We start from the raw sequence: 17,972 nt of genomic DNA on the forward strand, positions 1-17,972 counted from the left end.
TTGATCCTGGCTTAACCAGCGACCTTTACTCTTTTGTTCATAAGCTCGGTTTCAGAAAACTTGTCAGTAGTTTAACAACTATTAGAATTGTAGTAATGTCTATGGAGACCAATTGGTTGATACGAGAAATCATTTGAAGCAGTTTAATAAAGAATGTTAAACTATATTTAAAACTGTAATTAAAACTTCAACTTATATTAATTATCTGATTCCAGTGGCCAGTTGGAACAGATAATCAACAAAGTTTCCATTTTGCAGCAACAGCGCAAAATGTTTCAACAATAATTTGTATTATGTCTGAGTCTAGTTCTGTCTTATCAGCTTTGTTTCGGAATGTGTTCAATACATTACGTTTTTTTTCATTATTACCATACAATACATAGATTTAAGAATAAATGAAACAAATAATACAACATTGACCTAAAACAGCAGACAGATTTTGCCACCCTGACCTCCTCAGGCAGGTCTTTACGACCAGCAGTGATGCCTCTGAGGGTCTCAGGGTGCAGGACGGGGCATAGGGTTTATAAAAGGTCACAAACATATCTTAACATACCAGCAATACAATTTAAGAATGTATTCTTAAAGTAATATAATCTTCTCTTCTTCTTACACCTACAGCGCACACCCTGAACAGTGTGCTCCTTGTTTACATGTTCCTCTGCACACTCAAATGCAGGACATACAAACACTCTTTTGCTATTTATTTTCATTTGCAGCACATTTATACTACCAGAATTTTGCAAAACACTATATATTATTTATTTTTCTCAAGTCATTTACTTTTGGTGAGTTAACTAAAGCTTAGTTTATTTTACCCTGGCTATGGACTGATTCATTATTAGTTGTTACAAAACATGCACAAGACGGCGGTTAGTACAAGAAAAACCACACTGCAATTAGACGAACAAACATGAACTCATAATAAACACCAGCGCGACAGCAAAGTTCATCCAGCTCAATTTAGTCCGGATTAAAGAGGTTTCAGAGGGTGTATACAAGTCCTAGATCGGTGCCTGAAGACCGTCCAAGAGCAATAACTAGCTTATCCTCTTGCGAACCCACTATCCCTGTTCTAGTGGTGCTATGCCCCCCCCGATCAGGAGCACATAGACTTTTTTCTCCTCTACCCTTTCTATCCGAAACTACACAGTTAACTGTAGTCCTACTCGACCAGCCTATACACACGCCATCATGTTCATCACAACGATGAAACACAGTTTTGTTCTACACTTGCATGCCACTACCCACCCGTGATCAATTAGCCTATAATTTTATGTATGCACCCCGGACCGGCACCAGCTCCTCCAGCAATGTAGGGAGCTGTGGCGCATCAGGTAATGCATGCACCTCGCACTTGCCAGCACGTCGTAAACGGCCACAAGCCACGAGAGTGCTTTTAAACCGTCTCGTTTTTACTAGAGACGGCGGTGGTGTGAGTTAAAGCTATAGACAAAAGCTGTGATTTTCTCCCTCTGAGTTCACTTCACCAGCTCATGCAGATACGGGGAGGTATTTTACACACATCCCCCGGAGCCGCAGCTGGAGCCGTGTTTTTTTTAGAGGCGCTGGGGGTAATATCTCTGGCTGCTTGTGTTAACTGCTAGTGTTGGCCGCTGAAACCCCCGGAATCTCGGCGATTTGTTCATTACAAATCTCTATTTTGATTTCACACAGAAGTTCCACTTTACTGCTGCCCTCATTAAGGTCTTTTTAAACATCTCCGTGACATACGTCCCGAGCAGCACACACAGAGGGAACCAGCCAAGACAGAGTCCCTGGATGATCCCCTGGGGTTTCCAGCCCCAAATGTTCATTAACCAAAACGAAACGCAGCCGCTTAGCTTCACAGATAATTTTAGGATACCGTCAATCACAGATTCTGGTAAGGCAATGTCCAAATGTAGATTTGAAATCACACTTACCAGTTTCTGAAGATCTGTTGGTATCCTGCCGACAACGCCAATTTGTGGAGGAAACTTCTGTGTAGCAATGCATGGAGTCACCGACTCAGGAAGGAGACACGGTGAGAGTTGGAGCTTTGATGTCAAACACTGATGGGTTTATTCAGAGTATTCGGCCGGAGGATTCACATCACAAATCAAAGAGTCAGAGGTTCTGACTACACGGTAGAGTTGCCACGTCAATTCTGAAGAGCCTCTCTCTATGTTAGACCTTTTAACTGGTTCACAGAGAATCAACATCTCTGAAGGAGTAGACTAAACAGCTGGGAACACTGAGCCACCTGCGTCCGACACTCATGGCCTCAAAGATTTCACATCTTAGAGTCCACAAACACCGATAAGGAAGTGCCTCAGCGTTCTCACAACAATTACCATTCGTGCCAGACAAGTTGACCGGTCACAAACTGGTGACAATAACACATATGGCACCAATGCCTTTCCTTAAAGGAGATAACAGACGTCAGAGTAGATCATAAAACGTCACAGAGCAAAAGGTTAGATATCTAGAAGAATTTTTCCTTAACATTAAGTACAGTCCGCGGCACTGTGAGTGCAGACGTCGATGTGTCCCATTATCATTCATATCATATCACATCATAATGTATCATATATTTCCTTATCTGAGTCAGCTTCTTGAGCCGTATCTGGCCGTGCAACACTCACAGTGTCACATACTGTATGCAGAAGTATTATTTTAAGCAACACATTAAGTTGACAAAACACTCGAGTCAAATGTAATTAAAGTCAGATCCACTCGTGTCTTGGACGGGGCAGTGATTTCATAAACCTGTTAATGTACGCATTCCAACGCTTTTTCTGTTACCAGCTGTATTCACCTTGCAGGTGCAGCTATGTGGCTTTTATCCTGGATAAAGTGTTTAAGTCATGGATGTTTAAAGTTTAACTTCTTCATATTTGACTAATATTAAAGTTCACTTTTCATTCAGGAAGTATGACGCTGCGCTGTCAGTACGCTTGTCCATGTTTGAGATTGGTCGAATGCTCCAAATACCACCCCTTTCATGTGAACGCGCACCTAACTAGATAGGACACGGCTGGCTTGAGCGATCCACTTGATAACCAGCGTCGTAGTACAGTTTAGCGAGAGCGCGTATGTTTTGGATTGGGCCAACTGGCTAACTCAAACATATCCAGGTTAGGAAAATCCGGCTTCGTAGTACAGGCCTCAGGTCTAATGCAGATCTGAGTCTCCTTGACATCATCAACTCTGCAGGCGACATGCCTGTGGTCGCGTGAGGTGTGATGCGGTAACTGAACAGAAACCTTGACAGCCTAGTTTGCAATGTTTCACCTTTCATCTTTTTCATCCCCCCTTTGAAGGTTTGGACCGCCCTCTCTGCCAGCCCATTAGAAGACGGGTGAAATGGTGCTGACCTCACATGGCGGATGCCATTTTGTTTCATGAAAGTCTCAAATTCAGCACTTGTGAAACAGGTTCCGTTGTCTGACACCAACATTTTTGGCAGTCCAAAAACACTGAAACTCTGACGCAGCTTTTCAATGGTCACCTGTGATGTAGCTGACTTCACTGGATAAATATCCATCCATTTTGAGTGAGCATCCACTATCAGTAGAAACATCTCTCCCAGGAAAGGGCCTGCATAGTCCACATGAATTCTCGTCCAGCGAGACTCCGGCCACTCCCAGGGATGTAATGGTGCTGATGGTGGTGACTTGTGGTGCTTTTGGCACTCCTCACAAGACTGCACTTCCTTTTCTACATCCTGGTCCATCCTCAGCCACCATACATAAGATCTAGCCAGACCTTTCATCTTTGACATGCCGGAATGTGTTTGGTGCAGTACTTTCATTATCTTTTCCCTGCCTTTGTTTGGTACGATGACTCTGGCTCCCCAGAGCACGCAGCCATCCCTCACATTCAGTTCTTCTCTCCTCTGATGATACGGCTTGAGAGGAGCCTCAGTCACTGAAGGCCATCCCGACAGGACATAACCATGAACTTGAGACAATATTACATCCTTAGCTGTCCAGTGTTTTATTTTGGCTGTGTCCACGAGTGTGTCATCCAGAAGATCAATCATGAGCACTTGTTCTGCGGTCTCACTCTCTCGCACATCTTCCGACAGCGGCAGTCTGCTTAATGCGTCCGCATTAGCGTTGTTCTTTCCTGGTTTGTACACAATGTGATACTCATAGGCACTCAGGTGCACTGCCCATCTCTGAACTCTAGGGTAACCCATCTGTGGAATGGGTTTCTTTTCGTTGAAGAGAGAGATCAGTGGCTTGTGATCTGTATAGATGGTGAAAGTTCGACCATACAAGTACTTGTGGAATTTCTTGATTCCAAATATAACTGCTAAGCCTTCTTTGTCTAGCTGTGAGTAATTCTTTTCAGCAGGCGCTAGGGTACGCGACATGAACCCCAAAGGACGTTCAGTTCCATCGTCCATTACGTGTGATAAAACAGCGCCCACCCCGTAAGGTGACGCATCACATGACATAATTAACTCTCGGTCAGCAGAGTAATGCACCAACACTTCTGCTGAGTTTAACAGGGCCTTTGATTTTTTAAAAGCCTCTTCCTGTTTCTTTTGCCATCGCACATCTTGTCGCAGGAGCTCATGCAGTGGTGCCAATAGTGTAGCTAAGTTTGGCAGAAATGTGTTATAGTAATTTAGCAAACCTAAGTACGACTTGAGTTCAGTAACATTTGTGGGGTTGGGAGCCTCCATGATGGCTTTGACTTTCTTTTCCACAGGGTGAAGTCCCTGTGCGTCCACTCGATGTCCCAGATATTCCACTTCCTCTTCCAGGAAAGTGCACTTGCTCCTTCTCAGACGCAATCCTGCCTCCTCCAGCTTTGCCAACACTGTCTCGAGGTTCTGCAGATGGTCTTCCTCATCCACACCGCTCACCAGGATGTCATCTAAATACACTGCCACAAAAGGAATGCCTCGCAGGAGACCTTCCATTGTCCTCTGAAATATAGCTGGGGCTGATGCTACTCCAAAAGGCAGTCTGTTGTATGTGAATAAGCCTCTGTGCGTATTCACTGTTAAGTATTTCTTTGATTCATCATCCATGAGTATTTGCTGGTATGCATGACTCATGTCCAACTTTGTGAACTGTTTTCCTCCTGTCAGTGCTGCAAACAGGTCTTCCATTCGGGGTATGGGGTATTGTTCAAGTGAGGAAACTGTATTTACAGTGAGCTTGTAGTCTCCACATAGCCTTACTGTCCCAACAGGCTTCAGTATTGGAACCACTGGTGCTGCCCATTCTGCATGTTTAACAGGTGAGATTACTCCTTCTTTCAACAATCTGTCTATTTCTTCATCTACTTTGGTGCGCATGGCGTACGGGACAGACCTCGGACGGAAGAAACGAGGGACTGCATCAGCCTTTACATGGATGGTGGCTTTCATACCTTTCAGTGTGCCAAGCTCCTCTTTGAAGACATTTTCATGTTTGCTCAGTACTTGCTGCAGCGATTTGTCCTCTGTCTTCAGGTGTTTCAGGACTTGGGATTTGTGTCTGAGCTTGATTTTTTTCCAACTCAGATGTATTTCCTCCAGCCAGCCTCTTCCCAGCAGGCTGGGGCCGTCCCCTTTAACCACAATGAGGGGCAAGTACCGCCTTTGATGTCTGTATTTCACTTTAACAAGGGCAGCTCCGACCACATTAACAGGGTCACCTGTATAAGACTCGATGTGGATTTTGGTTGGTCTCAAACATGGACTTTTTGTGTCTTTCCATAGTCTTTGAAATGTCTGTTCATTCATTATTGTGAGACTACAGCCAGTGTCTATCTCAAAGTTAACAAACTTACTATCCAGCTTCACTTCAACCATGTATGGGTCTACTCGTCTCAGGTGCACTTCACTCATGCGTCCCAATCTGAACCTCATCTTATTCAGTAAGAATGTATCTTCTTCTGAGCTATCACTTTGGCTCCGTTGCTCTTGTACTTTATGAGAACGGTGATATGTGGTTTGCCTCCTTTCTCTCTTTGGGTCTGCATTTTTGTTGCTGTTTCCATTCTGTGTAGATCTACTACGACAAGCTCTGGCAATGTGTCCTATTTTACCACATGCATGACATGTCTCTTGTTTAAACTTACAGTCTGCTGCTTCATGCTTGGTTCCCTTGCATCTGTAACACTCTTTGGTAGGTTCTCTGTGTGCATAAGCCTCCTGTGGCTTTTTATCCATTTTGAAGCATTTAGCTGTGGCCCCTTGGCTTTGTATCTCCTGTGCATTTTTATTTGCAGTCTCTGACGCCACAGCAATTGATAATGCTTTTTCAAATGTTAAATCCGCTTCTGATAAGAGTCGTCTCTGAATCCGATCTTCACTTATTCCACAGACGATCCTGTCTCTCAACCTCTGCTGCAAAGTGTTACCATAGTTGCAATCCTGCGCTAACCGACGCAGCTCAGCCACGTATTCCATTACTGACTCATTGGGCTCACGGTTGCGGGAGTCAAACTTGTACCTTTGCACAATTTCACTAGGCTTTGGGTCAAAGTGATTTTTTAGCAGCTCCACAAGTTGTGTGTAAGTCTTATCCTTGGGCTTATCCGGACTGAGGAGGTTTTTCATAAGGCTGTATGTTGATGATCCCACAACACTTATTAATATGGCTCTTTGTCTGTCTCCATTTTCAATTTCATTAGCCTCAAAAAACTGTTCCAATACCTCACAGTATTCTTCCCACTTCTGATTTTTTGCATCAAAAGGTGCCAGCGTGCCAGCGTGCCAGCGTGCCAATCATTGCCATTGTGTGTCAATGAATCCTCTCCTCCACCCGCAGACTTTGCTAATAATTTGAGCTAGCTGCCGCTAACGACCCAAACCTGCATGTAAGGTGCTAACCAGTCCGTTCGGCATGTCCTCTTTGATCCCGTATTGATCCTTGTCTTAATCCTCTTCTTAATCCTCGTCGCCAATAATATGTTGTATCTTGTGATCAATAATTGTATGTCCACAACATAGGAGTAGATTTAACTGGTTTTACTCATGGATGTATAATAAGAACTGGATACAGCGTGGGAGGCGGGGCCTCATTCATTCCTATGAGAGTTGCTCATTCGCGCATGATGATAAAATGGCCCAACTTTTGAGAGAGCGAAACGTCACAGATTACCCGGCATGCCTGAGAAGTACCCGTATGTGCGCTCATAGCGCATGCGCAACTTTAACCATGCCCCCCAAAATGCTCGTTCACATCAAGCACGTCAATTTGCGTACACGTAACAGCACCGCACGTTCATGACAGCATGGTAATGGTTTGTTATTATGATAGATTTGATATTAACGAGGCGGCAGTTAGCAGCTAGCGGTTAGCTAGTAATTATGCTAATTTACACATCAATCGTTATGTACTTTTATATTACGCTGTAACAGGATCTAGTGATATCCAAGCAACAGAGCTTCATTTAGCATGAAAGAATTATTGCACTGTATATATATATATATATATATATCCCGTGGGTTAGATGCGCGTTCATAATGCAGAGGGAAATAACTCGCAGAATAACGTTATTAGCACATTTTTACAACTTGAGGAACGAATGTTTTTAATAAGGGCTATACAAGTGTTCATACTGGGTAGTTTATTTAGTTTAAAAAAAATTATCCAACGATTTACAGACCACTCTTTCCCCATGTAAGTCAATGGGAAAAAGTGTTTCCGGGCTTGGCAACCAAAAGGAAGTGTAGTACCGCCGTTTGGCCAGCACGAATATTTTCTTCTGAGTCCGGCGCACTTCCTGGGGGCTTGGTTTTACTTTGGTAACATGCTTCCGGGACTTCCTCGTGGGAACATGTACAACAGGCTCTTTTTAATACCAAGAGTGAGTTTGCCCCCTGCTGGACAAATGCAATAACATGTAATAATAACACAAGGTAAGATACCACATCCAGAATGTGGCTTTTCTTTTAAAATCATATTGTGACATTCTTACTGAAGAGACTTGCAATTATTTGCCCTAGACTTCTGCTTTCAGACGTAATAATTATGAAGTTATATTAATTAATGATATAGTCTTAAAGTTACAACCGGCCCTTTGAGTGCAACCATAATGCTGATGTGGCCCGTGGTGAAATTGAGTTTGACACCCCTGAGCTAGGGCAACAAGAAAATCGGCGAAATCGAGTGTGACGATTAAAAAATAAATTAAAAACATCTCATTTTGACAATAAAAACCGACCAATAGAGTGGCGAAGTCACGCCCATCTACTTCCGCCCCATGGGACCTTATTTCGGAAAAATAATGTATTGAAGTCAATGGAGATAGAAGACTTATCTTTCGATCCCGTTTGAATTGTGCCATGAATTACACATATGATGTTTGTCAATCTTAAAAAATAATTTCCATGTCAAAAAAGTCAGTTTGTCGTAAAACTGTTGAAATATAAGACGATGAAAAATACGCAACTAGAAAGACTACAAATCCCAGAGTCGCGTAAGTGATGTCACAAATGTTTTCCTCCACTAAGAGATAGCTAAGATCAGCGCCATATAGATAGAATCTATCTATATGGCGCTGGCTAAGATAAGATAACTTTAACAAGATGCCTGTGTGCTTAGTACCAGGTTGTTATCATACCAGCAATGGGTCTTGCTCATTCTTTCGCTTCCCGTCTGATGAAAGGACTAGGAGTGTCTGGATCAAGCTAGCTAGTAGCTAGCACGTTAGTTAGCATTACAGCCGTGTCATTTTTATTAGCCTTAACATGAAGTAACATGAAGTAACCCAACATGTTAAACAGTAAGAGTAGTAGTCATATTTCGTGAACCCTTTGAATAGTACTGTCACCGGTGTGATCATTCTATAATACACAATTTAAGCCCGGGGGAGAAATGCTAACGCTAACGCTAGCGATCTTCTCTACTTCATGCTATCTGCACAAATGGTTGACATTAAACATTAAAACGACCAGGCAGTTCAGAGAGCATCAAAGGAAGGCAGGCAGGCAGCTTTGCATGACATTATTCAGGACGTGTTTCATTGTGGTGATAGTGAGGGTAGTCAATCGTTTTGTTGACAGTAGTGACGGCCATCTTGGTGACGTGTGTTGTTCTGTGAGACCAGAGATGTAGTTCATTGAGCGTTTCACACAAACAAATGTGTTACTTCACAGTTTTACGACACATTTTTTATTTTTTGACTTGCAAAATTATCTTTTAAATTGACAAACATCATATGTGTAATTCGTGGCACAATTCAAACTGGATCGAAAGATAATCTTTCTCTCTCCATTGACTTCAATACATAATTTTTCCGAAATAAGGTCCCATGGAGGTCCACCGGAAGGGGAGGGACTTCGCCACTCTATAGGCGCGGTAGACCATTTGCTTGGCACTTCCGGGTATTTCTCCACTGGTTGGGCCATGTTAACAATACCGTGTAACTGTCACGTTTGAAGGGACGAAACCGTGACATATTCACGTCTCCCAGCATGGTAGATCGTCACATGTTCACGTCTTGCCGTGATACCGGGTTGATATTAATATGCCTTTCAGGCTGGCCATATCTGCATGTACTCAAAACTCTAAAACAGGGGCGCCACCTAAAGATTAATATGGATGTCACAGCTTTTACCATCCGTCTGCTGTGACATGGCAGTGACCTAATTAAATGGCTTCTAACATGAAAAGGACATTTTTATAGCAAAACAGGCACTGCCAAGGGATTAAATATATTGATTGATATCGTTTTTAATAGATAGGATTTAGCTAAAAAAAAATGACACCCATTATGTCAACATCAGCATGAAGAATTGACAGCTCATTAAGATTTTTTCTTTGAGGCGAAAAGGAGAATTTTCTGTCTCTTCCTATGTTTTTTCAGATCGTTCAGAAGCTCAGAGAGGTAGCAAGTCATGCCCGATGCCACAAATATCTGTCAGGCTGAATAGGCAAAGGGAAAGCACACGTCTAAATAACCAAAAGAATGATTCATGAACAAATTCCATTTAGCTGCTTCACATTTAGGTGCCTAATATTGTTTTGGTCTGCATTTTCATTCATCTGCAGTTCTGTAAGTTTCAATGGGTGTTTGAATCTAATAAAAAAACAGGGATCTTGTAAAATGTACGGTGATTTTGTCAGGCTAGACACTCAAGGAAAACACAGAATAGGTTCTGCAGGGTTGTTTTATTGCATATTAATGGAAAAGAATCAGCAAAAAAGTCCAGCTAAGTCCTCTTCAAATTAGTCATACAGTATAGTCACCTCTAAATTACCAGGTGTCTTTGACTCTTCATGTTGCCAAATGTAACTCTGCTCGTACATACAGGAAAATACTGGAATTATCTTTTATTTCAGTGTGTTGACCTCCTTTTCAGGCAAAGGTATTGTTGTTCCAGGCCACATTGGCTGCATCCATATCTGTAAAGTTAATGTAAATCCTGAAATAGACACAAAGAGAAATCGGATATTAAGATCAGACATTAACAGTAAGCAAGGTATGCGCGTTACACTAGTATTTCTCTATGTATGTCTGTCCCCTCCTCTTATTTCTCAGTTTGTACATTATTGTTTCCTTCTTTTATGCCTCCTCGCCTCATGTCTTAGTTCCTCCCACCTGAGATGCAAGGAGATCCGGCAAGAAAGAGACACAAAGAGAGAGGTGTCGAGGCAATGAGACATCAATGCGTGGGAGACTTAATTTTTAACAAAACGTGAATAAAATAGAACCTGATGCAAATCCGATTCAACTGTTCATTGTTTATACTGCTGTATTTAATGATCTCAGTGTTCATGACCACTCATATATTTACAAATTGTACAGATGTGTCACGCAAGTACGCAAAAACGATTGATCTTTTATTGATCAGAGTTGCTGAACATACTTCTAATTCCGACTCACAGGCAGGAGGACGGAGGAGTGTGGAGACAAGGAGGCACAACATTGAGCTTTATATGTTTCTGTTACCATGTTGCCTTTGCTTCTCACATTATTGCAGTATATGTACTGGTTGCTGTTTGTATCCTACCTGTCAGGAGAGATGTCCAGGTGTTTGTTGAGCAGTCCACACAGGAGTATAGAGTATTGCTTGTTCTGAGCACCGCTGATCTTGCCAATACTGTGAAGGGAGCAGAGTGCACAGGGGTCGCCCTTTCCTCCAAACATCATCATTTGGTCAGGGTTGATATGCACAGCAATGTACTGGTATATGCAAGAAAGAGACACAAAACTGAGGTTAGCTTACATTGGGTGAATGTGGATCAATCACAACTGTTGTCAGAGTGTCTGGTTCTTAACCTAATTGAACGTCAAACTCTATTGTAGTTTCAGCATATAGTCAATATTAAGCTAAGTAAATATATCAATTAAGGATTTTGGAAATGTTGGAGTTGTGAATCCAAATAACTACACTGCAACTCAATACCGAAGAATGTTTTTGAAAAGTGACCAAAACAAAACCATTAAAACAAATCTTAAGATTGTGTATTAAATATTTTGTGACCGTTTAAAATAGAAAAATATATGTATATAGCATCAGTTTGCTTGAAATTATAGATACTTGCTTTTAACTTGTGGGTTTAGTAAACTGACGCCACTGATCAATCATCTACCAATTCTAACAGTCAAGACTGTGTTTACATAACCTACTTGTGCAGGAAGCTAGCCTTAGAAGAGAGGCATATACCTTATTTTAGCTGCTTGTTTTTGGTCATATTGCACAAAGCAGAGAAGTTACATTTACCAAGGTAATGTATATAGGAAAGAATAAAGGCACATAGCCCCTCGGTTTCATTGAGCATCAGGATATTGTGCAGGATTAGGGTCGCCCCTGGCCTACTTTACCTGTGGAGGTTTGCCCATATATTTGGCCAGCTGCTCGGTGGCCTCGGAGAGCAAAGCCGCCGGGACATCGCTTTTAGCCACGTTGGTGTTCACTGTGAACATCGGCATGATTACTCCTTTTTATTTTTCTCCCTTCACAGGCTGCTGCTGCTGATGCGACTCCGGATTCTGCTCTGCACAGAATACAATTAAAATAAAACACTGTTCTTCCTCTGTGGTTGAGCTGGCAGACAAAGAGACCACAGCGCCTCCTTCCAGTCTGGAAGACACTGTTCTGTTCACACTCCAAACAAAACGCCAACCAAGAGAAAGTAGTTCTTTGCTATTATTTCCCAATTTACTTAACACTTTAACACTGCTGTCAAGACCACAATAAATACAAAGTGGTGCATGAAATTCTGAATGTGTTTGTTTTTCCAGGGTGCGGCTGTTCTTCAGTGTAGGGTAATTACGGTACTGGGCATGCGCAGTGTTCTCCAGCATCATTTAAGTAGAGCAGAAGGAGGCGAGAGGGAAAACAGTGGCACGGAGAGAGAGAGGGCAGAAGTTAGATGGCGCTTTCCTTTGTCACCGCGTCTCTCTGCTCATGAACATCGACCTGGCATATCTGCGATCCGTGAAATCAAACCGTCTGTCGCCGATTCGCCTCCAAATTATTCCTAATTTCATCCAAGAAACGGTACGTATACAGAGCTAAATTAGCCAGGCTGCTAACGCGATCACTTTCCTGACGGAGACGCTGCTCCTCCTCTACCACTTTTACATTACTGTGTGTCAATAACAATGCACGTTTAATAACAAGCTAACTTGTATGTGGTATTACACAGCTTAAATTAGGCATTACTAGAGTTTAAGTAAACGATAACAGAGGTGGAATAACCATGTGTGCAATCCCTGTCACACATTACGTCGATATTATGTATTGTGCAGCTGCTCACTAACTAATAAAGTTAATATTTGTACATGACATTGGCGATAGGCATAACATGGATACATGCAGTGTCTCTTAAGCTATGTATGACATTAGACTGTGTAACTTTCGTGATGGTAACACACACTGTTATTGAACCAGGTCTGAACCTGTGGCCACGATGATGCAAGAATCGGTGTCCACATTTGAGACGCATCTGACGGCTGTCATGGACGGTCTGATCCGTGCCTCGGTGTGCGAGATCTCCAAACTCTTCCAGGATATGGTGAACGACTACCTGATGGAGCTGTCCCTCAACAGGAAGGAGAACGAGGCTCTCAAACAGCGGCTGAGGCTCACCGACCACAAGCTGAGAGCCGAGCGCAAGTACGGCATGGGCTGGGCCGCGCAGCGCCGCAGCGCCGGGCTGTCGGCGGCGGAAGAGCGGGCTGAAGGGCGGCAGAAACGAAAAGTTGCGGAGGCCCGTAAGTATTGCTTTAGGATTTAGGTTTACCTTCCAAAACTAGCAGGTTTACACTACCTTTTAGTTTGTCATATATTTAGTTTGTATTTATTTCAAGTAGCCTACTGTCAGTCTTGCACAACACTCTGAATATTTTGCACATACAAAGCGACTTCATATCTGCACAGCTTTCCACTTTTGGTAACAATACTGCACATATTTCATTTAGTGTTATTATTTTTGTCATATTACCTTACCCAGTCTATTCGTGTATATATATATATATATATATATATATTTAATGTAAATATTTCTCGTCTTGTTCGTTTTTCTTCCAATTTATCTTCTTTAACTGTTTATGTATGCACCATATACACCAAGGCAGATATCTTGTATGTGTAAACCTGATTCTGATGACATTTAAATGGCACCTTGCTCAAACATTAATATTGAGTATGATCGTTTCTGTATGGTGAGAAACAGGTTCTTGTTGTTCAGTCAGGGCTTATGTGGAGACGCACTTGTTTTGTTGGAAACCATCTGGCAGGAGCTGATCTCTCCCTCCCTCCTTCCTCCTCCGCCTCCTCTTCATATTCTCTCCCTCTGTCCTTCACCTCCCCCTCTCCGCTGCATTCTGTCCCTCCCACTCCTATGTGAATTTGCACACATTCTCCCTCCCTTCCCTTCCTGCCCTGCTCCTCTCCCTCCCCCTGCCTCCTCTGTCTCTCTCCAACTCCTCCTCCCCTTCCTGCTCCTCTCTCCTTCACGCCTCCTTCCTCTCTCCCTTCCCCCACCTCCTCCTCCTGCTGTTTTTTCTCCTTCGTCACGTTGCACACACACACCCCCTTCTTTCCTCCCCCGCCACCTCCACTCTCCTCCTCACATCACCACCATAATTACACACTCCTGCTCCACTTCCCCTCTCGCTGCTCTGTCTCACTCTTTCATCTTTTCATCCTCACCCCTCCTCTGTCTCTCCTTCAACTTGTCCTCCCCCTTGTCTTCCTCCCCCTTTCCCCTATGGCCCCCACCAATTCCACTTCTCCTCTCTTCCTCACTGGCTTTCTCCCCCCTTCACATGGTTTCCTCTCTCTTGTCTGTCCTTCTACGCCCACTCTCTCCTCACTCGTTCATCATGCTCACTACTCCTCCCCCTGCTCCTTTTACTTTCTCCCTCCCCCCAACCTCTTCTCTACTCCTGTTCCCCTCTTGAATCCCCTCTTCCTCCTCCTCCTCATCTCCCTCTTCTCTCCTCTATCTCTGGCTCTCCTGGCCTTTCCAATCATCTCCTCCCACTTATCTCTCTCCCCCCCTCATTATTCATCCTCTCTCCTTCCTGTCTCCCTGCACCCTCCCTCTCTCCTGCCCACCTGCACTCTTTCTCCTTCCTCTCTCACCTCCCTCCCACCCTTCCCTTGTCTTCCTCTCTCCTCCACAGGAGGCAAGTCAAAGAAGGGCCCAGCAGCAGCCTATGGCAAACGCTGGCCTGGAGTTGTGTGGGAGGAAGGAGGAGGAGGAGGAGCTGTGGGGATGGTAGCAGGAGGAAGAGGGGGAAAGGAGGCCAGGGAGATGTACCTCATCCAGTACCCCGGGGATGAAGAGGATGAGAGAGGGATGATGGAGGACGAGGAAGGGGAGGGCAGCCTCAGCGGTGAGGGGGAGGAGACGGCCAACATCAAAGAGGAGGTGAGGGAGACAGGCTTTCTCAGAAGAGGAGGAGGAGGAGGAGGAAGAGGAAGAAGTGGCACAGCATCTCTGCAGCTTCATATAAAATGGAAAAAGAGAGATGAGAGAGTTGTGCTTGTGTTCGTCAGCCATCAAATCACCGCTGAGATGCACTTGATGACGGGAAGGATATTGATTTGATATTTAGCTTCCCGATGAGCCGCTCTCCGCCTCGCAAGTGCAACAGCTTTTAGGTAGAAAGACCACAAGTAGAGGTGAAAAGCTGTTTGCTTAAAACACCCACATGAACAAGTAGTAAGGCACATATTCCCTCTTCACTTATCTTCTGTATTTGAATATTCAAAGCATGCAGAATGTGTTGTTGGCCTCCCTGGGAAGTCATTACAAGGTGTTTTTGAGGACTGACACAGCATGGCTTTAATAACCAATCTTATTTTACGTTCAGTTAAATGTTCAGTTGGTTACTTATCACAATAACTTTTAAAAAGTCCCTTTGCCTCCTTCTGTGCTCATAATTCTATTTGCAAGATGTTCTCTACGCAAAAAGGAAAACAACCAATCAGAGGCATGTGTAACCCGATAAAACTGTCAAACTAGGCAGCAGTGATCAAATATGGAGAATATTCAGTAACTGTACTGTCTGTATACCTGACTCAACTGATTGCTTAAACAGCTAATTGTGTAGGCCTTTTTTTCATTATTACATAAACAGGAAATACAGACTGTAAAAGGAGGCGCTGTGTCGGATTTGAACCTTTTCTCCTGCAGTGAGGACTTGTTACATGGTATAATTGGTACAAATAATCTGTATAAGAAAACGCAGGTAATGGGACACTCGGGTAGCCCACCTGTAGAGCGGGCATCCCAAAATCAGCTTTTCTTTCCACAGATCATACACTGCTATCAGGTTATAGGTTATGATAGTTTGAGGGACTATGTTACCAACTTAACCTTTCAACAAGCCAATTTGAAAAAGGCATTTACACATTTAAATGTGAATTTTTTTTTATTAAACGTGGTGTTACTATTTTAAAAAATGTATATTCTCTGTGCTTCTCAATGCAGTTTTCACAAACAGAGGGCTATCGACCCGCCTCTCTCCAGCTCATCAAGGAAGCTTTGAAGATGGAAACGCCAAGCCGGAAGCGGCACACGGGCTCCAGAGCCACGAGCGAAGGTAATGAGCCGAGGACACACCTATTCAGGGAAAGAAGCAAAATGTTCAGAAGCCAGTAGTTTAAATTTAAAGTGGGAATAATATCACAAGCTTTGTCCCTCATTCTCTCTGCTCCCTTTCTCTCTACTCAGGAGAACTGTCCGATAGCCCCCCGACCCTTCATTCAGGAGAGAGGGATGAGGAGGACTGGGAGGAGGACTCGGCAGAGCCGTCGGAGGGGGGCATGACCATGGATGAGCTGAGGGGTCTTGAATCGGCACTGAGGGCCGAGAGGGGCCGCGAACAGGCGGCCATGACAGCCTCCCAGCCTCCCAGCCCCAAATCAGAGGTGGTGCAAGGCAGCGAAGACAGCCTCGCCCCGAAGTTCATTGGTCTCGATGGATTGGAGCACGACGAAGAGCTTGAGCCGCCGACTCTGCAGAGAGAGGAGCAGATAGGACCAGGCAGGTTGAAGGACGCTGTGAGGGCCGGGGGGGAGCTGAGGTGGCCCAAGAAGCTGAAGGAGGAGGAGGAGGAGGCTGCGGTCCTGACTGAGCAGGATGTGGTGGAGGAGGGACAGTCAGAGCACCTGCCCCACCTGTCTGCTTCAGGGAGTGTCGGTGAGAGTGGAGAAGAGGAGGGGGGTGAGGACCTGCTCCACTTCTGCACACAGTGTGGAGGAGGCTTCACCTCCGAGGCGGAGCTGGAGGAGCACCCATGCCCACTGGGAGCTTCTCCTTCACACAGCGGGAAGGAAGTGTTCCCGTGTGCCCATTGTGGCAACGCGTTCAGCCACGACTGGGCTCTCAAGAACCACGAGTGCGCCTGTGCCGCCGAGAGGCCGCACTGCTGTGAGATCTGCGGGAAGCGCTTCACACACTCGCGCTCACTGGAGCGACATCAAGTGGTGCACACGGGTGAGAGGCCTCACCGGTGCCAGCAGTGTGGACGGAGCTTCAGCCGGCTGGGAAATTTGGAGCGCCACCAGCGGATCCACACAGGAGAGCGTCCATACGGCTGTGAAGCGTGCGGAAAGCGCTTCAGTCGTGTGGAGTACTTAAAGAGACACCAACTCATACACACTAGTGAAAAGATGGCACTCCAGTGCTCCAACTGTGCAAGTGGCTTTAGTGATGCGGAGCAACTGAAAAACCACCAGTGTTTTTAAGAGGCTCTTCCTGAAATATATGACAGAACTGGACAGATTAAAGCAGGTTTTGAATTGAATGTTGTAGAGGTTCAAGGGATGAATGTGTCTGGTGGATGCTAGTTTTAGTGATTTGCATTGACTTGATTGAATTACCTTTAAGATAAAGAAGCAGATACATGTGTGTAATTTTTGTTGTGCAAGTGAAAAAAGCAAATGTCCAAAGTTGACAGGAAGTCAGTTGTACATGGTGTTTTCTTGAAGAAAAAAAAAAAGTCTCAGCCATTTCAATTTGAGGTGATCTCATTTGTATGTACAAAGCTCGTACTTATTTATGATAATCAATAAATTGCACATTTATTTCTTTTTATCAGTTACTTGTGTTGCCGCTGATGTCCTTGTTATTTGCCGGACAAGTTAATTGACAGCTGGGTATTTTGTATGTTTTGTGTCGGTAATATTATTAAGAAATAAATATTTAAATCCAATATAATTATGTTTTACCTTTTTCGGTTTTGATTTTTTTTGTAAAATGTTGAGGTTGGTGAACCCATTACTAGATGACTTTGACAAAATATACATTTTAAATTAGGTATATACTTATACTTAAAATATTTATATCAAATCACTATTTCGCAAGACAACATTTTGATTGAAAACGTAATAATTGAATAGTGAAGGCCTCTTTTTAAGGCTTTAAACAGGCACTGGTGGGGGGGGGGGGGGGGGGGGTATATTTACTGTGACTTTATTTAAAAAATATTTGGAAAGTTTAGCAAAAACAACTATTTGTATCACAAGTTTTTTTTTTTTACCATCTCTTGATTTGGGAATCAAGTTTTTTTAA

The 17,972-nt window shown here is 43.8% G+C and overlaps 3 protein-coding genes across 3 annotated transcripts; 1 reads left to right on the plus strand and 2 right to left on the minus strand.

The window, feature by feature from the left end:
* Window positions 1–873: 873 nt before the first annotated feature.
* Window positions 874–6,689, minus strand: LOC117488677 (uncharacterized protein K02A2.6-like). The gene is made up of 2 exons (XM_034137706.1): window positions 3,277–6,689; window positions 874–893 (listed from the first exon to the last, which is right to left on the minus strand). The coding sequence occupies exons 1-2, from the start codon at window positions 6,545–6,547 to the stop codon at window positions 874–876; spliced, it is 3,291 nt and encodes a 1,096-aa protein (XP_033993597.1). The 5' UTR covers window positions 6,548–6,689.
* A 3,398-nt stretch (window positions 6,690–10,087) lies between these two features.
* mif (macrophage migration inhibitory factor) lies at window positions 10,088–12,140 on the minus strand. The gene is made up of 3 exons (XM_034136008.1): window positions 11,764–12,140; window positions 10,949–11,121; window positions 10,088–10,360 (listed from the first exon to the last, which is right to left on the minus strand). Exons 1-3 carry the CDS (start codon window positions 11,869–11,871, stop codon window positions 10,294–10,296), a joined length of 348 nt encoding a protein of 115 aa, XP_033991899.1. The 5' UTR covers window positions 11,872–12,140; the 3' UTR covers window positions 10,088–10,293.
* Window positions 12,141–12,249: 109 nt separating this feature from the next.
* Window positions 12,250–17,646, plus strand: si:dkeyp-121d2.7 (zinc finger and SCAN domain-containing protein 22). Its single transcript, XM_034135986.1, has 5 exons — window positions 12,250–12,442; window positions 12,836–13,158; window positions 14,575–14,822; window positions 15,888–15,999; window positions 16,131–17,646. Exons 2-5 carry the CDS (start codon window positions 12,855–12,857, stop codon window positions 17,144–17,146), a joined length of 1,680 nt encoding a protein of 559 aa, XP_033991877.1. The 5' UTR covers window positions 12,250–12,442; window positions 12,836–12,854; the 3' UTR covers window positions 17,147–17,646.
* Window positions 17,647–17,972: the final 326 nt, after the last annotated feature.

Source organism: Trematomus bernacchii, unplaced genomic scaffold (assembly GCF_902827165.1).
Source record: "Trematomus bernacchii unplaced genomic scaffold, fTreBer1.1, whole genome shotgun sequence".
NCBI classification, from domain to species: Eukaryota; Metazoa; Chordata; class Actinopteri; order Perciformes; family Nototheniidae; genus Trematomus; species Trematomus bernacchii.

Excerpts from the sequence above, each read along its gene's own strand:
- mif (XM_034136008.1), bottom strand. The coding sequence starts at position 11,871 with ATGCCGATGTTCACAGTGAACACCAACGTGGCTAAAAGCGATGTCCCG. Across the intron at positions 11,122-11,763 it reads ATATGGGCAAACCTCCACAG|TACATTGCTGTGCATATCAA; the intron begins GTAAAGTAGGCC and ends TGCATATACCAG. Across the intron at positions 10,361-10,948 it reads CTGGACATCTCTCCTGACAG|GATTTACATTAACTTTACAG; the intron begins GTAGGATACAAA and ends TGTCTATTTCAG.
- LOC117488677 (XM_034137706.1), bottom strand. The coding sequence starts at position 6,547 with ATGAAAAACCTCCTCAGTCCGGATAAGCCCAAGGATAAGACTTACACA. Across the intron at positions 894-3,276 it reads GGGGATGAAAAAGATGAAAG|TGTGGTTTTTCTTGTACTAA; the intron begins GTGAAACATTGC and ends GTCTAATTGCAG.
- si:dkeyp-121d2.7 (XM_034135986.1), top strand. The coding sequence starts at position 12,855 with ATGATGCAAGAATCGGTGTCCACATTTGAGACGCATCTGACGGCTGTC. Across the intron at positions 13,159-14,574 it reads ACGAAAAGTTGCGGAGGCCC|GAGGCAAGTCAAAGAAGGGC; the intron begins GTAAGTATTGCT and ends TCTCCTCCACAG. Across the intron at positions 14,823-15,887 it reads CGGCCAACATCAAAGAGGAG|TTTTCACAAACAGAGGGCTA; the intron begins GTGAGGGAGACA and ends TTCTCAATGCAG.